Source organism: Cnephaeus nilssonii, assembly GCF_951640355.1.
Source record: "Cnephaeus nilssonii genome assembly, chromosome: 13".
NCBI lineage: Eukaryota > Metazoa > Chordata > Mammalia > Chiroptera > Vespertilionidae > Cnephaeus > Cnephaeus nilssonii.
This window is the reverse complement of record NC_137084.1, coordinates 6,196,347-6,218,731: the sequence shown is the minus strand read 5'-3', so window position 1 is coordinate 6,218,731 and position 22,385 is coordinate 6,196,347. Positions and strand designations below refer to the sequence as shown.

The following is a 22,385-nucleotide window of genomic DNA, read 5'->3' as shown; positions in this document are numbered from 1 at the left end:
CTGCCTCTGGGTGTCTTTGCTTTCTTGACCACAAGCTCCCTGCCTGTGCCCATGTTTTCCCCTTTGGCTCCAGTCTCCTATGTGTCAGGTTTCCATTCTGTCCCAGCCTCCAACCCCTCAAAGAATCACATTATTTTGAGAGCCTCCATACCTTGGTCTAGTTTCCCCATGAGAATGACCTCCAGTTTGACTAATGTCAAGCCTCTTTTTAGACCAAAGAAGTTCACCATGGGTCAGGATGATGTGAACAAGCAGTGAACGACTATTTCCCTGGTGGACAGCATTCTTCACTTGTGATTCTCTCAACTGCTTCCAAAAACAAAAGACTAAAAAAAAACCCAAAATCTGAAAGATTGAAGAGCATTGCCACAACCTAGTCTTAGCCATGCTCAGCCCAACTGGAGAATAGAGCACATAGAGGGTGATTACTGATCCCACCCTCTATTGAGGAACACCAAAGGAGAAGATCCAGGGTGTTCAGACAGGGATCAGATAAGTGGTGGGTTCCAAGTCCACTGCAATAGAATAACAATACCTTGAGAAGCCACCAAGTACATCCTAAGTGTATAAAAACACAAACACGGGGATATTCTAGACCTAGTGAAGTAGAAAAAAAAAAGGATTCCCCCTTGTCTCTAGCCTGATAATTGGAGGTTTCAGAGCAATAGTATTTGCCTTAGTGGCCTCCTACAGGAAAACCTTTGTACTTTCATTGTTTCCCATTCACACACAAACAACCATTTCTTTGGGGGCTCAGAGAACATCTTTATAGGAAAGCAGCCCTATCTTTAGCATAATTGGCTAAGGGCCTTGGTTGAGCAGACCCCTGACTATCATCAGCCATGACAAAGACAGGGTCAGGTGTGTGCAGGCTCAGGACTAGCACAACACAGCCCCAGAATGACTTCCAATCATGCGATCTGGTAGACCAGATGGCCCACAGAATAATTATCCCTTTCTCTTAAGAAAATCAGATTTAGAGATATCCATAGTAAACATGTAGATAAATGTAACTAGAACAATCTGTCATGGACTAAATGGAAGAATACATCAGCACTATAACCTCTTGTTCTTCAGGTACAACTGTAAAATCCCCATTGTATAAAGGAAAAGTCAGCATTGTGGAATGTTCAAGGAATCTGGGTATTTACACACTAAGAAGGCAGGCCTCGGGGTTGATAGAAAAGCAATAATTGGAAATTTTAGGAGGAAATGTATATGGGGGTGAGAAAATGGAACAATTATCATTTTAATGTATAAAGATAAGTGAAGGTCCTACAGAATGGTGCAATCAGTCATTGTGAATGGGAAAGGAATGAAAGTGGGATTTGAGCATCACGTGCATGCACATGGCAGCTAAAGCTACCAGAGTGCATGAAGCCTTAAGGACAGGACATAGCAGATAATAAGCCTAAGGTCAGGAAGTAAGTGTTGGGAGACACCTTTAGATCTGAGTGGAAGGAAAGTTCCAGGAAAGAAGACAGAATGGTATGGAGCAGAGAGGGATGTGAGATAGGTTAGAGCACAAAAAGACAATAATGTGGGCACCACACATCAATGGGGAAATATGGACAGATAAAAATGGAGTAATTATTTAAAGAAAAACATGTTTACATTTTTACCTAATACCATCTCCAAGGGTGAGTGCTGGATCTCTGCTGTCCAGTACAGCAGCTGCAAGCCACATGTGGCTACTGAGCATTTGAAATATGGCTAGCTGAATTGAGACGTGTTCTAAGTGCAAAATGCTCACTGGATTTCAAAGACTGAAGAGGAAAAAAAGAAGTTATCTCATTAAGAATTTTTATATTGCCCTACCTGGTTTGGCTTGGTGGATAGAGTGTCGGCCTGCGGACTGAAGGGTCCCAGGTTCGATTCCCAGTCAAGGGCATGTACCTTGGTTGCGGGCACATCCCCAGTAGGGAGTGTGCAGGAGGCAGCTGAACGATGTTTCTCTCTCATCGATGTTTCTAACTCTATCCCTCTCCCTTCCTCTCTGTAAAAAAAAAAAAAAAAAAAAATCAATAAAATATATTTTTTAAAAGAATTTTTATATTGCCCCAGCCAGTATGGCTCAGTGAATAATAGAGCGCGAGCCTGCAGACCAAAGGATCCGGGGTTCGATTCTGGTCAAGGACATGTACCTTGGTTGCAGGCTCCTCCCTGGCCCGGGCCCTGGTTGGGGCTCATGCAGGAGGCAACCAATTCATGTGTTTCTCTCATATCGATGTTTCTTCTCTGTCTTCCCCTCTCTCTTCCACTCTCCCTAAAAATCAATGGAAAAAAATACCCTTGGGTGAGGATTAACAAAAACAGACAAAAAATGAATTTTTATATTGATTATATGTTGAAATGATCTTTTAGCTATATTGGGTTTCAAAAGTATTAAAGTTCATTTTACTTTTTAAGTGTGTTTACTAGACAATTTTAAATTATATATATGGCTCACATATTTCTATTTGGACAGCACTGCCCAAAATGAACTACAGACCTAAAAGTGAAAGGTAGAAACATTGTTAAGACTGAAGAGGGAATGATGATAGCTCTCCTCCATCTCTCTGCACAGATAGTCATTATTGTTTTCACAGCCATAGATGGAAGGGTGGACTGGTTTCTAGAGAACAACCTAGCAATTTCACCCTGAGTTTATACCCTCCCAAATTCTCACATGGATCCAGTAGGGCATTCACAATCAACATAAGGATGCTAATTTCAACCTTGTGTACAATGGTGGGGAGTTGGAGGGAACCTGATGCCCTACATCCAGAGATGAATCGGAAAAACAAGGTGGTTGCATACTGTGGAGTATTGCTCAGCTGTCAGCGATGACACAGTAACGTAGCACTTAGTGAAAAACGTTAGAAACAATGAGCTCTACAACACAATTTACATAAATTAGAAGAAACCAACTGTAAAAAGATATTTGCAACAATCTAGGGGAAATTTGAATATAAGTATCAGATAATATTAGCATAGCATACGCTGGATGTTTTAATTAGAGGCAGATAGTGAGGCCTTAATAGGAGAAATTGCATGATGTCTGGGATTTGCTTTTAAAAACTCCAGCCCTCCTCCAAAAGAGTAAAGGGGGTAGATGAAGTGTCAGCAAAATGTAATGGTCAAATCTGGGTAAAAGGTCCATAGGAGTTCATTATAATATTCTCGATTTGTGCCTTTTGAAATTGTCCACATAAAACATTTTAATGGGAAAAAAGCAAATGTGCCCTAAGAAGACGTGTCTTGCAAGAACACAAACAAAATAATGCGCATTAAACTCATTAGAATGATTGCCTATGAGGGGCAGGGAGAGGAGATAAAGGGAATAGATAAGAGTAAGGAAATAGGTGGGGCCCTGCCGGACTGTGTCCCTGTTCCCCGGAGCCGCCTCCTCGCCCTGGGCGCGCGGAGAGCAGGCGCTGAGCCTCGAGGTGCGCGGGGCCGAGTCGCAGGCAGCGCCCTCTGCAGCCTTGAAGATCTATGTGTATTCGAGTGCTCAGTGTCCCGTGAAACGGAGTGCAGCCGCGGGGGCAAGCAGTCTTTCCTCATCACCCTGGGCTGCAACAGCGTCCTCACCCAGTTCGCTACACCCAGTGATTTCTGTCCCTTCTACAACATCCTGAAGTCCTGCCGGGGCCATACCCCGGAACGGTCGGTGTTCAGCGAGCGGACGGAAGAGTCCACGCCGTGCAGTATTTCCAGTTTTATGGCTACCTGTCCCAGCAGCAGAACATGATGCAGGACTACGTGCGGCAGGCACCTACCAGCGTGCGATACTGCAGAACCACACGGACTTCAAGGACAAGATTGTTCTGGATGTTGGCTTTGACTCTGGAATCCTGTCATTTTTTGCTGCCACGCTGGAGCAAGGAAGATCTACCATGACCCAGCTCGCCGAGGTCAGTGGCCCACTGAACCCCTGTCTGTCCTGGTCCTTCAGCTATATGCCCGCTCTAACCTGGGAAGCTGGCCCTGCTGGGAGCCCCCAGGAGACCTGACCCCCTGGATTTAGGGGATTGTGGGGCATCACTTCTCTTTGGCCTTTTATCCTCAAAACCTGAGCTGAGGTGGTGTCCCCGCCATGACTGGTAGTCAACTACTAGGTTCAGGGGTGAATTGGGGTCTTCAAAGGCTTGGTGGTCTTGTGCTTCAGGGGACTGTGCAGTCACACAGGCCGGGGTGAGCTCTCGGACCTGGCCAGTGGCCTGCCTCTCTGAACCCCACTTCCCACGTCTGTGAAATGTGCGTAAAAATGGGGTTTCATTTCATTAAAGCTGTCATTTTCTTTGTTCAAAAAAAACAAAAGAGAGAGTAAGGAAACGGGAAAGAAATGGAATGGTACTGTCAGAGCTATGCAAAGAAACTGTATAAAAACAGAAGGATGATGAATGAAGTGAAGATTTTAGAAGGGTTAATACTAATCAAAGGACATTAGTTTTGATGATCTCAGAAAATTCTGGGAATTGGAGAGAACAGAACCCAAAACACAGTGCATAAAGGTGGGTGATAGCAGGTTCAGACCCTCCATTTGTGAAGTCAGTATAGTGAAGATGAGTGAAAGCTATTTCAGAAATGGCTAAGGAGGTCCCTATACATGTTTGAAAAGTTTGAGGGTGGAGAGAAACTGGAAATGGCCAAGAGAATAAGGGATGGAGAGAGGTAGATACTAGTAGGTGGAAGACAAGCATGGCTGTTATTAGAATTGCAAGAACAGTGTCTCTTCTGAAATAGTTGGGAAGCAAAACGATCCCAGTGAAAGAAACATATCAAAATAGTCGGGGAGGAAGAAGGCAGCCTCAGGAATTTGTGCCTGTGGTATCAGAAGAGCTTCTATGAAGCCATCACAGTGAGGAATGGTGATTAAACAGTCCATCTCTCCACAAACATCTATTCTTTGTTCAAGGGTGGCAGTAACCCACCTGATAGCTTCCCTTTGGCCACCAGGAGGTGCCCTTAGACCACAGCTGTCTAGTCCAGCAGCTTAGTGTGGATGTGGAGACCCGATCCCCACCCAAATCAAGGAACCTCTCTGGGCCTTGGCACCAAGTATTCCTTTGGTGTGCTCACCACAGACGCGGTACCGTGAAGGGCACACAGAGCTCATACCTGGCCAGAGAGAGAACCAGCCACGTCTACTGGTCCAGCCACGTCTACTGGTGCACAAAAGCAAACAGAACATGACTGAGGGGAGCCTTGATAGAATGCCTCCTAGAGCTACCCCGGCTCCGCTGTCTTTGGTTCTATTTCCTCATCAATGAGTAACATGCTTGTAATGAAAAGTTCTTAATTATGTTTAACGCTTTACAAAAAATGACTAGGTTTGCTCAAAATGTGTATTTCTAAAATGTTGTACCAAGCTGGCAACCCTTTCTAGGGGACCCAGTGAGGTAACCCTTTGTCATCAGCTGCCGGCCCCCCTCCCCCGCTTGAGCAGGCCCTGACAGCATCACCCATTGTGATGGTTAGTGACACCCCGCTTTCTGATTTCACCCAGGCAGTGTTGGCGTCCCGAACCTTTCTGACGCGTGAGCACCGACCCCCGCTTCCAGAGTGGTGATTGGCGAGTTGGGGCCGGGGGCGGGCTGACCTCTGCTCCGCAGCGCCGTCACCAGCTGGCCCCGCCCCCGTGTCGGGGTCGCCGGGAGCTGAGCCAGGGGCAGTTATTTACATGCGGCCGTGGGATTGGTCGCCCGGCTCCCGCGAGGGGGAGGGGAGGGGAGCGCGCACTCGCGCGTGCGTGAGCTGGCGCGCGAGGAAGGGCCGGGTCGCGCGGAGGCTCGAGCGGCCTTCGCCATTTTGTAGGGTTCTCTCTGACGCGGGAGCCGCCGCCACCGCCGCCGCCGCCCCCGGAGGTAAGAGGGGGGGTCTTGTGGGTGTGTGGGGAGCCCGAGGGCGGGTGGGGGCGGCCCAGGCCGGGCCTCAGCGGACGGAGACGGCCCCGGGCTTGGGTTTCTCTGGGGGAGGTCCGGGAAGACAACGGGAGGAGGCGGGGCCGGGTCTCCGGAGGAGGCGGGGCAGGGGTCGGGTCGAGCCTTTGTTGGGACCAAGGAGCTGCAGGTTGGGCCGCTGGGGAGTGGGGGGGAGGGAATAGGGAGGTGTCCCGGATTGGGACCCAAGGGGCCTTATTTTGAGAGTATCTTGAAAGGTGAAGCCTGAGGGAGGAGAGGTACACAGATTTCCCTCCAAAACCTTGCGACCGGGGACACTCAGATACGTGCCTCTTGCCCCCGGCTTGAGCGCTTCTCTTTCCTGCCCCAAAAGAGTATTTTAAGACGTGGAACGGCTAAAGCTGTCCCTTAAATGCTCCTCATTTCACAGAGGTGATGGAGAATGCGATGCATACTGACCCCGACCTCCTGTTGGTGTGCCCCACACAGCTCTCACTCCTCCCTAAGAGCAACCCTTTCTCCTCCTATTGAGGAAAAAATAACGGACGTCTATGCGAGGGTCTTGAAGGTACCAAGAACTTATGTGGAGGATGTAACCAAAGGCAACGCACTGAGATTGTCCACTGCACCCCTAACTTTTGGAAATTTTTCTTCTTCTCTCTCAGGCTCTCGTCAGGATGGTGAAGCTGTTCATCGGAAACCTGCCCCGGGAGGCCACAGAGCAGGAGATCCGCTCACTCTTTGAGCAGTATGGGAAGGTGCTGGAATGTGACATCATTAAGAACTACGGCTTTGTGCACATAGAGGACAAAACGGCGGCAGAAGATGCCATCCGCAACCTGCACCACTACAAGCTGCACGGGGTGAACATCAATGTGGAAGCCAGCAAGAATAAGAGCAAAGCTTCAACCAAGTTACATGTGGGCAACATCAGTCCCACTTGTACCAACCAAGAGCTTCGGGCCAAGTTTGAGGAGTACGGTCCAGTCATCGAATGTGACATCGTGAAAGATTATGCCTTCGTACACATGGAGCGGGCAGAGGATGCGGTCGAGGCCATCAGGGGCCTTGACAACACAGAGTTTCAAGGTGAACTGCTCTGGGGTCTTGGTGGCAGAACTGAGCGGGGTCTAGGTCAAGACAGGCAAGAACACAGGACCATGGGGCTCGCAGGGTGGTTCCTTCCATTCTATTTTAGCTGGAAATAATAGGAAGATTGTGTTGACCATTCTTGAGATTTGCCAAATCCTTTTCAGATTGTCGACAACTACGTAGAATAACAAACTCTGGGTTACTTTATCCTTCAGGCTTCACTCATTTCAATGCTGTTGAAGTTTAATCTGCCTGGGCATGAGTACCTCATGGGAGAAGGGAGGATAAGTCTGTGGCTTACCTGCTGCTTTTGTTATGGCCAGGAAGCCTTAAGTTTGAGAGGTTAGATGTGTAGAATTTATACTCTTTACTGCCATGCGTGATGGGTTGTGGTGGGCAATTTGGGTGGTGAATCTGGATTTGGGGGGAATATCTTTTGAGTGCTCAAATTTGTTCAGCTCAAGCAGAGCCAGAAACCATGGACTACAGATTCTCCTTAGCTTATGTCCCAATAAACCCATCGCAAGTTGAAAATACCATTCAGTTGAAAATACATTTAATACTATACCATAGAGCAGTGGTCGGCAAACTGCGGCTCTCGAGCCACATGCGGCTCGAGAGCCGCGGTTTGCCGCTCTGTTGACTAATGAGTTTGCTGACCTAAGACTCTCGATTCCAATAATTACAGGCTGTTGTTCCTTGTGATTAAGCCCCTATCCCAGTGGTCGGCAAACTCATTAGTCAACAGAGCAGCAAACCGTGGCTCGCGAGCCGCAGTTTGCCGACCACTGCCATAGAGTATCATTTGTTTGCCCTTGTGATCGCCTGGCTGAAGGAGCTATGGCTGGGGCACCACTGCCCAGCATCATGAGAGTATCATACCACATACCGATAGCCTGGGAAAAGATTAGAATTCAAAATATGGTTTCTAATGAATGCATATTGCTTTCACACCATCATAAAATCGGACCACCATAAGTCGGGGACTATCTGTATTCTGCCCCATGTATTATTTAGTCCTAAAGGTAAAAAATTCTAAAATAATTAGATTGAATGGGAATGATGGTCCTGCTTCTGAGGAGATCCAGTAAGATGTTCTAGTAAGTAATAAGTTATTTATATCAATCATAAAGGTACATAGGTTGTCATTAATACCACAGGAGGTCATCTGATGACTCTAGAACTGTACTGTCCACAGATAGCTATTAAATTGAAATTAAATGAAATTTAAAATTCATTTTCTCAATTGTACTGCACCCAGAAGGCACACGAGGTGAGTGGCTACTGTATTAGTGCACTTCCATCGTCATAGAAAGTTCCATTGGACAGCACTGTTCTACAAGGTTTTTGTTGATAGTGTCATCTTGAACCACACATTTACAGCCACTTCTCAGGGTCATAAATTAACACAATTTTTTGTCTGAGTGCCAGTAAAAGAGCTGTTAAGAAGTACTTAAGGGCCCTCTGCTAAACCTAGAAAACAGAAAAGAAATGGAAGAGGAAAAGTTGACCAGAAAAGGGTAAGAAAGTTTGCAAATAGAGGAGATTGCAGATAGTGCAGCAAATATCTCTGGTCACAGCCAGTGGTGCCCTGGTGGCCTTTAGCTGCTCTGCTCTTTAAAGCTTAGGGCAAAAGTCCTTAGATACTTGCTATTGTTAACTAGTCGTATGACTTTGGACTAGTGTTTTATCCTGTGCTTCATCTTCCCCACTTGTAAAACAGTTAGTAACCCCTGTGGTACATCCTTCACAGGATAGTAGTGAGGCTAGAATGAGGTATAGGTGTGGAAGTGTTTGGACAGTGAAAACACTATCTGGTGAAAGGTGAGCGTTCACAACAATGAAGGTTTCTGTTATGGTTAGAAACTTGTTTAAAATATGATAGCTTTTTTTGAAATATGTTTTTATTGATTTCAGAGAGTGGGAGAGCAAGAGAGGAATAAAAACAAATAATGAGCCCTGGCCGGTTTGGCTCAATGGATAGAGCGCCAGCCTGCGGACTGAAGGGTCCCAGGTTCGATTCTGCTCAAGGGCATGTACCTTGGTTGCGGGCACATCTCCAGTGGGGGGTGTGCAGGAGGCAGCTGTGATCGATGTTTCTAACTCTCTATCCCTCTCCCTTCCTCTCTGTAAAAAATCAATAAAATATATTTTTTAAAAAAACATAATGAGAGATTAATCGATTGGCTGCCTCCAGCACATCCCTACTGGGGTACGAGCCCACATCCTGGGCATGTGCCGATTGGGAATTGAACCGGTGACCTCTTGGTTTGATTCGACCCTCAACCACTGAGCTGCACCAGCTGGGCATGATAGCTATTCTTTTTTTAAAAAATATATATTTCTTTATTGATTTCAGAGAGGAAGGGAGAAGGAGAGAGAGATAGAAACATCAATGATGAGAGAGAATCATTGATTGGCTGCCTCCTGCACGCCCCCCACTGAGGATCGAGCCTGCAACCCAGGCATGTGCCCTTGGCCAGAATCGAACCTGGGACCCTTCAGTCCGCAGGCTGACGCTCTATCCACTGAGCCAAGCCGGCTAGGACTAGCTATTCTTATATATTTGTTTTTATCTTATCTTGAAAAGCTGTTGCACTTCAGACAGCTTTAAAGATATTCTTAGTATTTTCATTTGATAGGGAAGGGAATCATGAATAGTGGCAGAGAAAAATGTGGGTTCTCTTTTGACAGGTAAGCAAAATGTAAAAAGAATGCAGTTAAAAGTCAGGTATAAACTGCAGAGAGCCTGGCTGGTGTGGCTCCATGGTTGAGCATCAACTCATGGTCCATTTGATTCCCTGTCAGGGCACATATCCAGGTTGCAGGCTCGGTCCCCAGTAGGGGGCATGCAGGAGGTAGGGGATCGAGTCGGTGCTTGTGCAAATCATGACCTCCTGGTTCACAGGTCGATGTTCAACCATTGAGCCACACCAGCCCGGCAATAAAAATATATTAAAAAAAAATATGTGGTGAATCTAAGATGACCTTTGTTTAAATATGTGGTGAATCTAAGATGAGCTTTGTTTTAAAAAAAAAAAAAAACTGCAGAGAAACTTCACAGTTGAATAAAGAGATACAGTCCAAAATATGTATATAAAAGTCAATTAATTGGGGGAAGTTGGTTTGGGAGGAATGTGTGTTTTAATAAAGCAGGTTTAATTACTTTAAGAAGTAGATATCTGAGTACACACGATTCATAAGATTTTTTACAATGTAATCATTGGAAAGAAAGATCCTTTATTTGGTTTTCATGTTCTTAGCCTGACCCCTCTGGAGGAAGTACTCTGAGTTACACACATAGACGTTTTTATAACCAGCTTTTTCCCCCCCATGACAAGAGAAAGTTTAGCATCTATTATAATCTATAATAATAAAAGCATAATATGCTAATTAGACTGGACTTCCTTCCGGACCACCCTTCGGAGGAAGCCAGGGCTGTGAGGGCTGAGGCAAGCCACTGCGGCTGCGAGGGCCAAGCCTCTTGCACAAATTTCATGCATCAGGCCTCTAGTTAGATAGTAAGTTGAAGTTTTACAGAAAATACAATCTAGATACCAACTTATCACATTTTTTGATAAATCCTTTGCAGGTATTTAATGAAGGTAGCATCTTAAGAATACCACTTTAGGCATCAATTGAACCTTTATATGTTAATGACTGCCATTTAGGCTTCTGACTTGTTTGACTTCTAAAAGGAAGCAGCAAAATCTGAGTTTACTTGGGTCTTTCAGGATCTGTTTCCTCTCCACAGCAGCAGTGAACTGCACCCCTATTGAGTTAGCAAACAGTTTGCATTGGAAAACCTTGAAGAAGCCTTCCTAAGTAACAGTTCAGGCAGCTGAATTGGGAATATGTAAGAGTTCAGGTATCTTGTGTTTTACCCCCAATATGTAAACAAGCATTAAATTGAAGTACTATTGTGTGTCAGCTACATCCCCAGCCTCTGGATCCTGGCAGTGATAGGAGTTCAGCAATTAGGATCCCAGGTTGCCCACCTCAGCATTTTAATACTCCTTTCTGTTCCAGAATTCAGAAAAAAATACTTTTATTGGGCTAGTTTTCTGAAAAATGTTGGCAGTGCATTTCAGTAACTTTTGAAGGTTTCAGGAAATCTTTACGTTTTCCAAGTGTAGGGGAGTGGTAGAATTTTTCAGTTTTATTTGCTCTGGTTCCTTAAGATAATAGAGAAGCACAGTATTTTTTCAATTATTATAAAAACTTTAGGGGATTTAAATTAAAAGCATAGTTACAATCTTTGGGAAGATTGTGTTGGGGGGAAAAAAAACTATCCCTTCTATTATAGATCTTTGAGTTCTAGGTAAAAACGTAAATAAATAAGTAAAAATAACCTACGTCCTTTTCACAGTTACTACTAGAAGTAGATTTTGCCACAGATGTCTATAAACTTGTAAGTTCCAATCTTTAGATCTTTAGAAGTTCCCTAAAGCAGGGATAAAGACTGGATGAATTAACAGAAGCATCAAGGAAAAATCACTGGTTTTTGTTTCTCAAAAAAAAAAAGAGAAAAGCACCCAAAATCCATAAAAGTAATGAGCAAGTTAAATTGCAATTTTTTCCTTAAAAATGTATTTCTAAGTTTCCTGGATTGACTGCTTTTTAGATTGGCATGGTTACTCTGACTTCACAATTGGAGCACAGTTTGTGTCTGTCACACAGATTAATGTCACCTTGCATGGTTGAAAGACAATTTGTAATCCTCCAGTCTCAATTATAGTGAACCCTACACTTTCTATATAAATTGGAGCAAAAAGTCTATGTGTTTTTGTTCTATGCATAGTTAGCATGTGGCCCTTAACTTCTAAGAATTGGAATAAGAATATTCAAATCTCTGAAAACAGTGGGATGGCTAAATGCTGATTTCAGAGAATTATTGCCATTTGATATCTGTTGACTGTATCAATGGTGATGGTGGATACTGCCTCTCTGCTAGCAATTGGAAGTAAAAATCTGAGCACCTTTATTTCTGCTAAAGAAAGGGTCTAAGTTGGAGGCAGCAACTGCTGGAAACGGGGGTGGTAGGAATCGTAGACACTGGGCAGAAGTGAGTTTGACTGAAGTGATATTACTGCACTAACCCGCTCCCCTCTCAGGGTCAGTGCATGGCGCTGTTCTGGCTGCCGTCCTGAATCGGGCTGTTTCCAACAGGATGGTGGAGCACGAGGCCTCCTATCGCATAACTGCATCCAGAACAAGGTCTGTCAAAGAGAGAGCAACTTGCTGATCGTGGAGGGGGGAAATTTGTTCTGAGCAGCCCTTAAGAGTGATGTCTGTACTGGCTGTGTTTTGGCTATAATTTGAAAAGCACTGACTTGATCTCCAAAGTCTTAGGCAGCTTGAGACTAAATACTGCCTCATATACCCGTTTTCTCAAACTGCTTTTAAAGACCTTGGATGCTTTCATCAGTAAGGGTGCCTGGGCTTGGTGGTACACAAACCCAGGGCAAAAACTGTTTCTTCTCTTAGCTGTTCCTTAGTGCTGGTCATTCCCTGAATGTGGCTTGTTTGTATGGGTGCCCAGAGGACTTTAGACAAATGCTGCATTTTTCTAAAAAGTAGATAATCCCCTCTAAAGAATTGTAAACGACATGGCAGGATGAAATGTTAATTATTCCATTACATGGGAGCACAACATCCCTAAGAAACCAATACTGCTTCAAGATCTCATTTTGCTGTTGAGAGACCTTGGTCAAATAGTATTCTTTTCCACAGTAGGCATGCTGAAAAAAGTGGGGGTGGGGTTGAAAACTGAAGAGTCTTATAACTTATAAAGTATATGATGAACCAGGTATGATTTGTGTAACCAACATAGCCTTCTGTGACACCTGCAATAATGGCTGGAGGAAACAAGATGGACAGAAGTTTGCTGTGGTCTTTAAGCTGCAGTAAATGCTCAGGCCTAATGTGGCCCTGAGTAAATCAGGGAGAGGTTGGTAAGATACTTTCCAAATCTGGCATAACTGAGGTTTTGTTGGATATTTGATTTGGAAGAATTGGCAGGTTTTGAATTGCTACAATCTCATAGTCCCATTTAAAATAAATAAAATCTCACAGTCTTAGCAGTGAAAAGTAGTAACTTTCCATTTCTGTATTGGGGGGGAGGGAGTTGTGGAGAGAGAAGTAAGATGGAATTCGGTCTACCTAGTGTAAGTAGAAAGTGTTGACTGGTCTCTGAGGACCCAAATTTTCAGCTCTTATCTATATTAAAACTTTAACTGCTTTTGGAGGGGTTTGCTGAAACAGAATCTCAGGAGTGTGTGTATGTATGTGTGTTTTGTGCCAACTAGTTTACTTTCATTTTGGGGAGGATAAAGAATTCTCAGTGAGTTATAATAAATCTTATATCTATTTTCTCAAGGCAAAAGAATGCACGTGCAATTGTCTACAAGCCGCCTTCGGACTGCCCCTGGGATGGGAGACCAGAGTGGCTGCTATCGGTGTGGGAAGGAGGGGCACTGGTCTAAAGAGTGCCCAGTAGATCGTACGGGTCGAGTAGCAGACTTTACTGAGCAGTATAATGAACAGTACGGAGCCGTGCGCACGCCTTACACCATGGGCTATGGGGAATCCATGTATTACAACGATGCATATGGAGCACTCGACTACTATAAGCGTTACCGGGTTCGCTCTTATGAGGCAGTGGCAGCAGCAGCAGCAGCTTCTGCGTACAACTACGCAGAACAGACCATGTCCCATCTGCCTCAAGTCCAGAACACAGCTGTGACCAGTCACCTCAACTCCACTTCTGTTGATCCCTACGACAGACACCTGTTGCCGAACTCAGGTGCTGCTGCCACCTCAGCTGCTATGGCTGCTGCCGCTGCCACCACTTCTTCCTATTATGGAAGGGACAGGAGCCCCATTCGTCGTGCTGCAGCTGTGCTCCCCGCAGTTGGAGAGGGCTACGGTTATGGGCCAGACAGTGAGCTGTCTCAGGCTTCAGCAGCTGCACGGAATTCTCTGTATGACATGGCCCGGTATGAACGGGAGCAGTATATGGACCGAGCGCGGTACTCAGCCTTTTAAAAACTGGAGGTGAGAGTGGGGTAGGTGTGGTTAAGATTCCATTTAGTTCCCTTGAAAGAGACCCATGCTGCAGAGGGGAAGCTAAAGCCACCTGTTTGCTGTCAGGACATTAGTATCCAAAAGGTATAAATTACTTGTTTAAATATTTCTTTAGCTTAAGCCAGAGGTTCATGTGGCCTGTTGAGGTTTTAGTGTTTTGACTCCAACAATCTTGTTCCTTCTGAGAGAAGAAACTGAGTTTGTTAATGAGAATACTGTAGTTAAATTAAGTGTAAGCTAATCTGGGTTACAGAAACAGAGTTAAGAGAACTAACATTTGTTAAGTGCCCTCTGTATATATCATATCATTTAACCTACACAATAAGCCTTTAAGGTATGTTCTGTTGTAGAGAGAAGGGAACTAAGCCTCAGGTTAAGTACTTTGCCTGGAGTCATCTGGTAATTGAGAAGTAGAGCCAGAATTCAAACTCAGGCCTGGCTGATTCCTAAACCCATTATCTTTCCACTAAAGTCACTGTGGTGTAAACTGAAGAGTACAGGTTCACGAGTTAATAATGCATGTCACGGTGAGAATTTTAACTATAACTTTAGATTTCCAATTGGCTAATAAAAATCTACTTGGGTCATTAAGCTTTATCAGAGGAACCTCTTCTAATATATAGCTATAAGCCAAATAAAGTTTATAAATTTTCGGTGTTTAGTTATAAGACACTTGCTTGAAATCGGAATGTTTTGATGCCACTGTCCCATGAAGTCCCTTATTAGTAATCTGGAGCAGCAGTCGCCAACCTTTTCGGATCTTACAGACCACCAGTGGTCCATGGACCACCGGTTGGCGACCGCTGCTCCAAAGGTTTCCTTAAACCAGTGGTCACCAACCTTTCGGACCTCATGGACCACCTGTTGGCGACCGCTGATCTGGAACATTTCATTGTACATAGGCACGTAAGCCGTATCTCTGCATAGTCAGTGATACTTTCATGTACAACCTGATGCTTCCCTTTTTTCCCCAGCAAGTTTTGTTTGGTTTGAGAGGAACATTTAAGGAACTAGATAAACCGGGTAATTTTTGATGTGTATAAAAGCCCACTGGTGACCCTGGGAATTTAATTTTTCCTACTTCAGAAAGTGTATGCAAAGATGTTAGAAGGGCAAGAGTAATTAGATTGATAAATCTCTTCAAGTAGAAATGGTATCATGACAACATTTTATTCTCCTGGTTTTCCTTGTACCTTGAAATTGAGAATCACTTGAATGGGAGGCCTAGTAGCAAAGTTAAACTTAGTTACCACCAAGTTTTCAGGGTTCCTAACATCCCTTTGGTATATACTTAGAAAAAAACAAAGCAATAGGAACTGCCCTTTTTCATAGTGAGGAGCAAATTTGGCATGAACTTGTGGCAGGTGATATACCCTTATGACCATGAGACCATGACAAGACTGGGATCTCCTGAGACCATTGTGCAGTAGTGTGTTCATGTGCATGAAGTTGATAACCTTATAACTTGTGTAGTTTGCCATTACTTTTACTTTTAATACAGCTGAATCTGCCATGAAATGGGATATGCCTCTAAAATAAGGTGATATTATCTGTCAGATAACTTCTTCGCTTGAATGTTTCAAAGTTAAATATTTAGTATATAGTATTTTAAAGTGAATTTTAAGTGCAAACAGTGGTTGTTCAACTAACCTCTTTTTAACGATGACTTTTAAAGAAACTTACCTTCCAGGTGTGAACCTCAAATGGACTGAATAACCCTGAGTTGGTTGCAGTCCCAGGAGCCTGATGGTAATGAGGCTGCCAGGATGAAATACTCCAGAACTGTTGGGGATCCAATTTCGGGTCTCACTCTAGCAGAACTGATTCAAGAACGTCACAGCTTTTGAAGTCCATTGGCACAGATCAAGACCAAGATTTGGCCCTTTGTCTGTAATAAGTAGAGGAGCTTGGTGTGAGTTAACTTTTTTTTCCCCCCAGCCATTGGTGTCTGGAGCTTCCATCATCAATGGAAGAATTAGAGAATTTTAGGATTTCTTCTTTTGATTTGATAAGGGAGATGTGGTCAATTAGGGGAACTACTAGAATTATGGTTCTAAATCTATGACTGACCTGTAGGTATGTTGGAGGGTAAATAAACACTCCTTGATACCCTTTGTGATTGTTCCTTTTGAAAACTTATTTACTGTGAAAGATTAAGATGAAACAAATTTAGAATAAATAGAGCAATTGGCCATATTTGAGATCTTAGCATCTTCTGCTTTTCCTGGACCCAAAAATTAAATTACAGTTCTTGGTAGTCTGTATGCCCTTTGGTATAGTGAGAATAGCTTTGTATCACAGAAGTTGTCTTGCCTAAAAAATGGATAAGAAAATGAGAAATATCTATTTATCATCAACACAGCAGTCTTCCAGATAGATTGCTTCTAGTTCTATTTTAGCTATAAGTAGATTCCTATATACAGTCATAATAGAGTCCTGGGTAATTACATGGGATAAGTTTGATCCAATCTGACGTGGCTTTGTTTTGTTCTTTGTTCTTTTCCCCCTGGAATACAGGACAGGACCAGGGCCCTTGTACTCCGAGCCAAGCTGCCCTCCAGGCATTGTGTAAGCCTCTTGTGTTGTGCTCTCTTTCAGGTAGGATAATTGTGGACTGAACCCTCGGGCTGCGGTCATATATGAGAACTTGCTTCGCGCGGTCCCCTTTGCCGGGATGTTTCCATTGCTTCATGTTTCAGTAAACAAAGGAGTTTGTGACCAACTATGTTTTCTTTCTTAATTTAATTCTTCTAAGTTGACTTTTCTTTTTTCCTAATATAAGGGTCTGTAGCCTTTCATTCTATTCCTTATATTCCCAGCCTCTGAGCAGCCCTAGGTAAGGATTATGCTGGCACCCCTTTTCCTGTACAGTGGAACCCTCTTATCTTGCTTTCCATAGGAGTTGAATCCTCCTTCCTGTCTACCTGAAACATCTCCTTAGCCTTTAAAATGACCATTTAGTGGCAAGCAACCTTTTCCTCTTCTGTTAGCTCAGGACTTAACATTGAAGCTAATCTTCTGAAATTGCTAGGACCACTGGGGTGGGGTTGGGGATGTTTTGTTTTTGTTTTGTTTTTTATGTCTGACATGTGATCGTGGTACAGCATTTGCTGAAATTGAGCCTTGTTTTGCTCCACTCCTCCCTTTTTTTTTTTTTAATATTTTGACAAATAAACGTTTCTAACACTTAAGTATCTTTTTGTGTTTGTGTGAAATGTTATTTACAACCATTATCTTCTTATTTGTGCTCAAACTACAAAATTCAAATGAATTCAAATTTAGATTGTATAGTATTTAGTGAAGTAATGTGGCCTCAGCAGAGGATGGAGAGAAGTTAGCTAACTAGCATTTGAGACATTGATAAACATGCTCCTCCTTTCTAAAAACCAGAGCTACACTTTCCAGTTTAAAGGCTAGCAAACCCAGGTCAGTAGTAACAGAAATAAGCTGCACAGGGAGAAGCCTGCATCAGGAAAAGGATGAGCCAGAGTATCCCCAAGGACCTTTCAGGTTGATTCCATTTGACTTCTGAGTGTGTTTGTTTAAATTCACTTACAAACTATTTTAAGAGTTCTCTTTCCATGGTGTTAATATTCTGCTAGGATTAAACTTTGGCTAAAATGATTAAGATAGTTGTGATAGATCAAAAGAAGAGAAACATGTCATAATATTTTGAGCAGAGAAACGATATGAATGATTGGCACTGACAACATTCTGCAATGAAATGTGTACTCTAGAATTTTTTACAAAAATATTTATAGACATTTTTATTACTATTACTTAGATCCCCATAAATAAGTTTAATGACAGATTCAACCCTACTTAAACTTTATTGTATCCTATATGGATGTTGACATGTAAATTCTGACTGCCCTGGCTGCTGTGGCTTAGTTGGTTGGGCACTGTCCCATGCACCAAAAGGTTGCTGGTTCAATTCCCAGTCAGGACACATGCATGGGTAATGGGCTGGATCCCCAGGTGGGGACATGCAAGAGGCAACCAATTAATGTTCCATTCTGGCATCAATGTTTCTCCTTTCTCCCTCTCCCTTCCTCTCTCTAAACATCAATAAAAAATTTTTTTTTTAATTTTCATTACCTGTGACTATTATAATTACATAGCATTTTCCCCACATATTTTATCCTTACACTGAAAATAATCCTGACCTAGGTGAAGCAAAATTTTCCCCTGCTTTTTGGGGGTAGGATACAACAATCTAGAGAGGTTAACCTGTCAGTGCATATATTCCAACTAGTAGTGAAGTACACAAAAAGGGAGAATAAAGCCAAGATACTGGGATTTCCTTGTGACTGATCTGCAACATACCCAGCAAAGCAAAGAAATAAATATGTACAGGTTTGCTGGCCTCACCAAAATCTCTGGTTCTCCTCTGGGCTAACTTAACAGTGGATTCTGCAAAAACAGTTCTACCCCAACACTGTCAGTAAAACATTGGGTAATGTTGGAAGTGTTTTATATCTGTGCTGTCCAATTTGTAGCTACTAAGTATTTAAAATGTGGCTTGAGAAACTTGAGTTTTAATTTTTTTTAATATATATTTTATTAATTTTTTACAGAGAGAAAGGGAGAGGGATAGAGAGTTAGAAACATCGATGAGAGAGAAACATTGATCAGCTGCCCCCTGCACACCCCCTACTGGGGATGTGCCCACAACCAAGGCACATGCCCTTGACCGGAATTGAACCTGGGACCCTTGAGTCCGCAGGCCGATGCTCTATTCACTGAGCCAAACCGGTCAAGGCAATTTTTTTTTATAATTAGCCACATGTGATATTGAGGACTTGAAATGTGGCTAATGAAGCTGAGAAGCTGATTTTTTTTAATCTTACAATTAACCACATGTGGCTAGTGGCTGCTGTATTGGACAGCAGTTTTAGATCAGCAGTCGCCAACCAGTGGTCCGCGGACCGTCTGAAAGGTTGGCGACCACTGGTTTAAGGAAATCTTCGGAGCAGCGGTCGCCAACCAGCGGTCCGCAGACCACTGGTGGTCTGTGAGGTCCAAAAGATTGGTGACTGCTGGTTTAGATGGTAGAATAGGTTCCTTGTATGAGGAAAATAGCCTTGCAGAATCATAAATTGTTTTTCCCTTAGAAAATCCTTTCATTCCCTTAGAATGGATGACACTGGGGAAAGGGTTAGCTTTTATCCAATGTAAGAAGACTGCTGAGTAGGAACAAATGTGTTAATTTCTAAACCTCAGTTCTTACATGAGAAATTGCATGTTGTGGGTTCATAGACCATTTCAGAGTCCACTGAGGCCCCTCACACTAAAAGCTCCTGAATTAATCTGAATTCCTACTATGAGCCAGGATTTAGGTGGTGAACAAAACGTGGTTCCTAGTAGAGAAGCAAACCCTAGCTACATCTGTGATAAATGTTAGGGACAAGGACAGGGTGCTGTGAAAAACAATAGTGACTATCTGTGCAGGGAGATGGAGGAGAGCTATCACCATTCCCTCTCTAGTCCTTCAGAGATCCCATCTCCCCCTCCTTCCATTTCTTACCCAGCTGTGAAACCTAGAGACAAACCTGCTCAAGCTCTGCATTTAGGGTCACCAAATCTCAAAGCTAAAGGGCCCTGCGAGGTTATCAAATAGTTCCACCACCTGACTGCTGAAGATTATAGGATGGGGCAAGACTGCAACCCTAACAGCAGCCACCCAAAAATCCTACCCCACGACCTGGTCCTGTGCAGGCACTGTTTCTGGAATGACTGCTGACAGTGTACTAAGGCAATGAATGGATAAGGCAGAGGGTAATATATTCCCAAGAGCACACCATTCAATGGCAGATTCCATGTATACATTTATCATCAAATGCCTGTTTTGTGTTAGGCACTGGAGAAATAATTTTCTGACCCCTGAGGAAAGGATCCTATCTAACAAGAGTAATATGCAAATTGCCCGTCACTCCAACACACAAGATGGCCAGCAGGGGAGGGCAGTTGTGGGCGATCAGGCCAGCAGGGGAGGGCAGTTGGGAGGGACCAGGCCTGCAAGGGAGGGCAGTTGGGGTGATCAGGACTACAGGGGAGGGCAGTAAGGGGTGACCGGGCCAGCAGAGGAGGGCAGTTAGGGGCAACCAGGCCTGCAGGGGAGGGCAGTTGGGGGGAACCAGGCCTGCAGGGGAGGGTAGTTAGGGGCAACCAGGCCAGCAGGGAAGGGCAGTTAGGGATGACCAGGCTGGCAAGGGAGGGCAGTTAGGGGTTACCAGGCCAGCAGGGGAGGGCAGTTGGGGGCAACCAGGCCAGCAGGGGAGGGCAGTTAGGGGCAATAGGGCCAGCAGGGGAGCAGTTAGGCATCGATCAGGCTGGCAGAGGAATGGTTAGGGGGTGATCAGGCTGGCAGGCAGAAGCGGTTAGGGGCAATCAGGCAGGCAGGCAGAAGCGGTTAGGGGCAATCAGGCAGGCAGGCAGGCAGGCAGACAGGCAGGCGAACGGTTGGGAGCCAGCAGTCCTGGATTGTGAGAGCGGTCAGGAGCCAGCAGTCCTGGATTGTGAGAGCGGTCGGGAGCCAGCAGTCCTGGATTGTGAGAGGGATGTCCGACTGCTCTAAACGGACAGTCAGACAATCCCTTGAGGGGTCCCAGATTGGAGAGGGTGCAGGCTGGGCTGAGGGACAAACCCCCCCCCCATGCATGAATTTCGTGCACCAGGCCTCTAGTTAGTTAATAAAAGAGTAAGCAAAAAAATAAAATTGGGAAAACTACCACAAAATACACAAACTGGGTGTAGCGGTGGGGGAAATGGAAAGGAGCATCTACTTACAGATTATCAGGAAGGGCCCTCTGATGCTTGATCCTAAAGCTAAGAACTGGAGGATAAATTAGTCCTAAAGTGATCTAGTAGAAGGTTCTCCCAGGTAGAAAGGCATTGAAGCAGGGCAGTATTGGGGGCTTAAGGATCTGAAAGGAGTGTCAGTATGGTTAGAGGTGGTTAAGGGCCTGAGATGACACAAGTGTGGGGTAGAGGCCACATTATGGCCAAGATGGGCAATTGGTTTTTTATTTTAAATACAATGGGGTATTACTGAAAGGTCCTAAGTTATGGAGTGACTATCTGATTTAAAGTTAATATCATCTCAACTGAAGATTAAAATGAAGAGAGGGGAAAAAGAAGGAAATGAGATGCCAAGCAGCAGCCACTGTAGTAGTCCTACAGGTTGATTGTATGGTCTTGACTATGTTGTGGCAAAGACATGAACAGAAGTGGCAACATTTGATATATGATAGACTGGATGAGGGGGAATGAGAAGGAAAGAATCAAGGATAAATACAGGGAATCTGGCTGAAGCACCTACATAGATAGTAATACCATTTAAACAGATGGAGGAGAAATTATTTTGGAGTGGGGAGATTCACGAGTTTTATTTCAGACAACAGGTTTGAGATGTATAAGACAACCCAAGAGAATCTCAAGTACAGCAGATCCTCATTCAAAGTTGTTTTAACATTGAAGAGAATACTATCCGAACTTAACTGTTTAATATCAATTAGCCTATAATAAAACTGGTTTCATTATACACAGTTTTGCCATAGTCCTAAGAAACTATCAATTACATTAAGTGAGGACTTATTGTAGGTCTTTGGATCTGTGAACTTCGAGTGGAGAAGTTTGGGATAAGAATGTAAATTTGAGCTTCCCCATCCATATCAGCATTAACCAATAAAAATATACTGTGAGCCTCAAATGCAAGCCACATAAGTAATTTGAAAAGCTCTAATAGCCAATTTAGCAAAGTAAAAAGAAACATGTGAAATTAACTATGCTTTTTAATAATGTATTAAATTTGACTACTAGTGACCCGGTGCATGAAATCCGTGCACATTAAAAGGGGATTAATTAGAGGAAATAATTTAATATTGCTATTTGCCCTCTCTCTATAATAGAAGTGTCAGAGATGAAAGAAAATCAGTAAAATGTATATGAAAACCTTCCTCCTGTCTGGGGCACACCACGGGACCCAGAGTCAAGTCCCCACCCACCCACATGCACCTCAAAATCACGTAAGACCCAGACCCGGCCAGCCCCCTCACATTGGGCTAGATCCAGACCCAGCCAGTCCCACCCTTGTCAAGCCCTGACGGGCAGGGGTGTAGCCTCAGGTCCCCTGGCCCAGCGCCAGGACGGGGGGTGTGTGGCCTGAGGTCCCCCAGCCCATACTGGGGCAGGGGGCGCGCCTTGAGGTCCTCCATCAAGCCCCGCCAGGTGGGGGACATGGCCTGAGATCCCCTGTCAAGCCCCGCTGGGTGGGGGGCTGCAGCCTCAGGTCCCCTAGCCCAGCACTGGAAGGGGGGTGCA

The 22,385-nt window shown here is 44.3% G+C and overlaps 1 protein-coding gene across 3 annotated transcripts; it reads left to right on the top strand.

Moving 5' to 3' along the window:
- Nucleotides 1-5,646: 5,646 nt before the first annotated feature.
- On the top strand, nucleotides 5,647-22,130 carry LOC307109433 (RNA-binding protein 4B). 3 transcript variants are annotated; one of them, XM_079788125.1, is made up of 5 exons: nucleotides 5,655-5,849; nucleotides 6,551-6,974; nucleotides 13,357-15,975; nucleotides 16,581-20,465; nucleotides 20,510-22,130. In XM_079788125.1, exons 2-3 carry the CDS (start codon nucleotides 6,563-6,565, stop codon nucleotides 14,022-14,024), a joined length of 1,080 nt encoding a protein of 359 aa, XP_079644251.1. In that variant the 5' UTR covers nucleotides 5,655-5,849; nucleotides 6,551-6,562; the 3' UTR covers nucleotides 14,025-15,975; nucleotides 16,581-20,465; nucleotides 20,510-22,130. The 3 variants fall into 3 exon arrangements, with proteins under 3 accessions (XP_079644252.1, XP_079644253.1, XP_079644251.1); XM_079788126.1 differs by lacking the exons at nucleotides 16,581-20,465; nucleotides 20,510-22,130 and adding an exon at nucleotides 12,092-12,194 and having other exon boundaries at nucleotides 5,647-5,849; nucleotides 13,357-13,608; XM_079788127.1 differs by lacking the exons at nucleotides 13,357-15,975; nucleotides 16,581-20,465; nucleotides 20,510-22,130 and adding an exon at nucleotides 12,092-13,350 and having other exon boundaries at nucleotides 5,649-5,849.
- The last annotated feature ends 255 nt before the right edge of the window (nucleotides 22,131-22,385 follow it).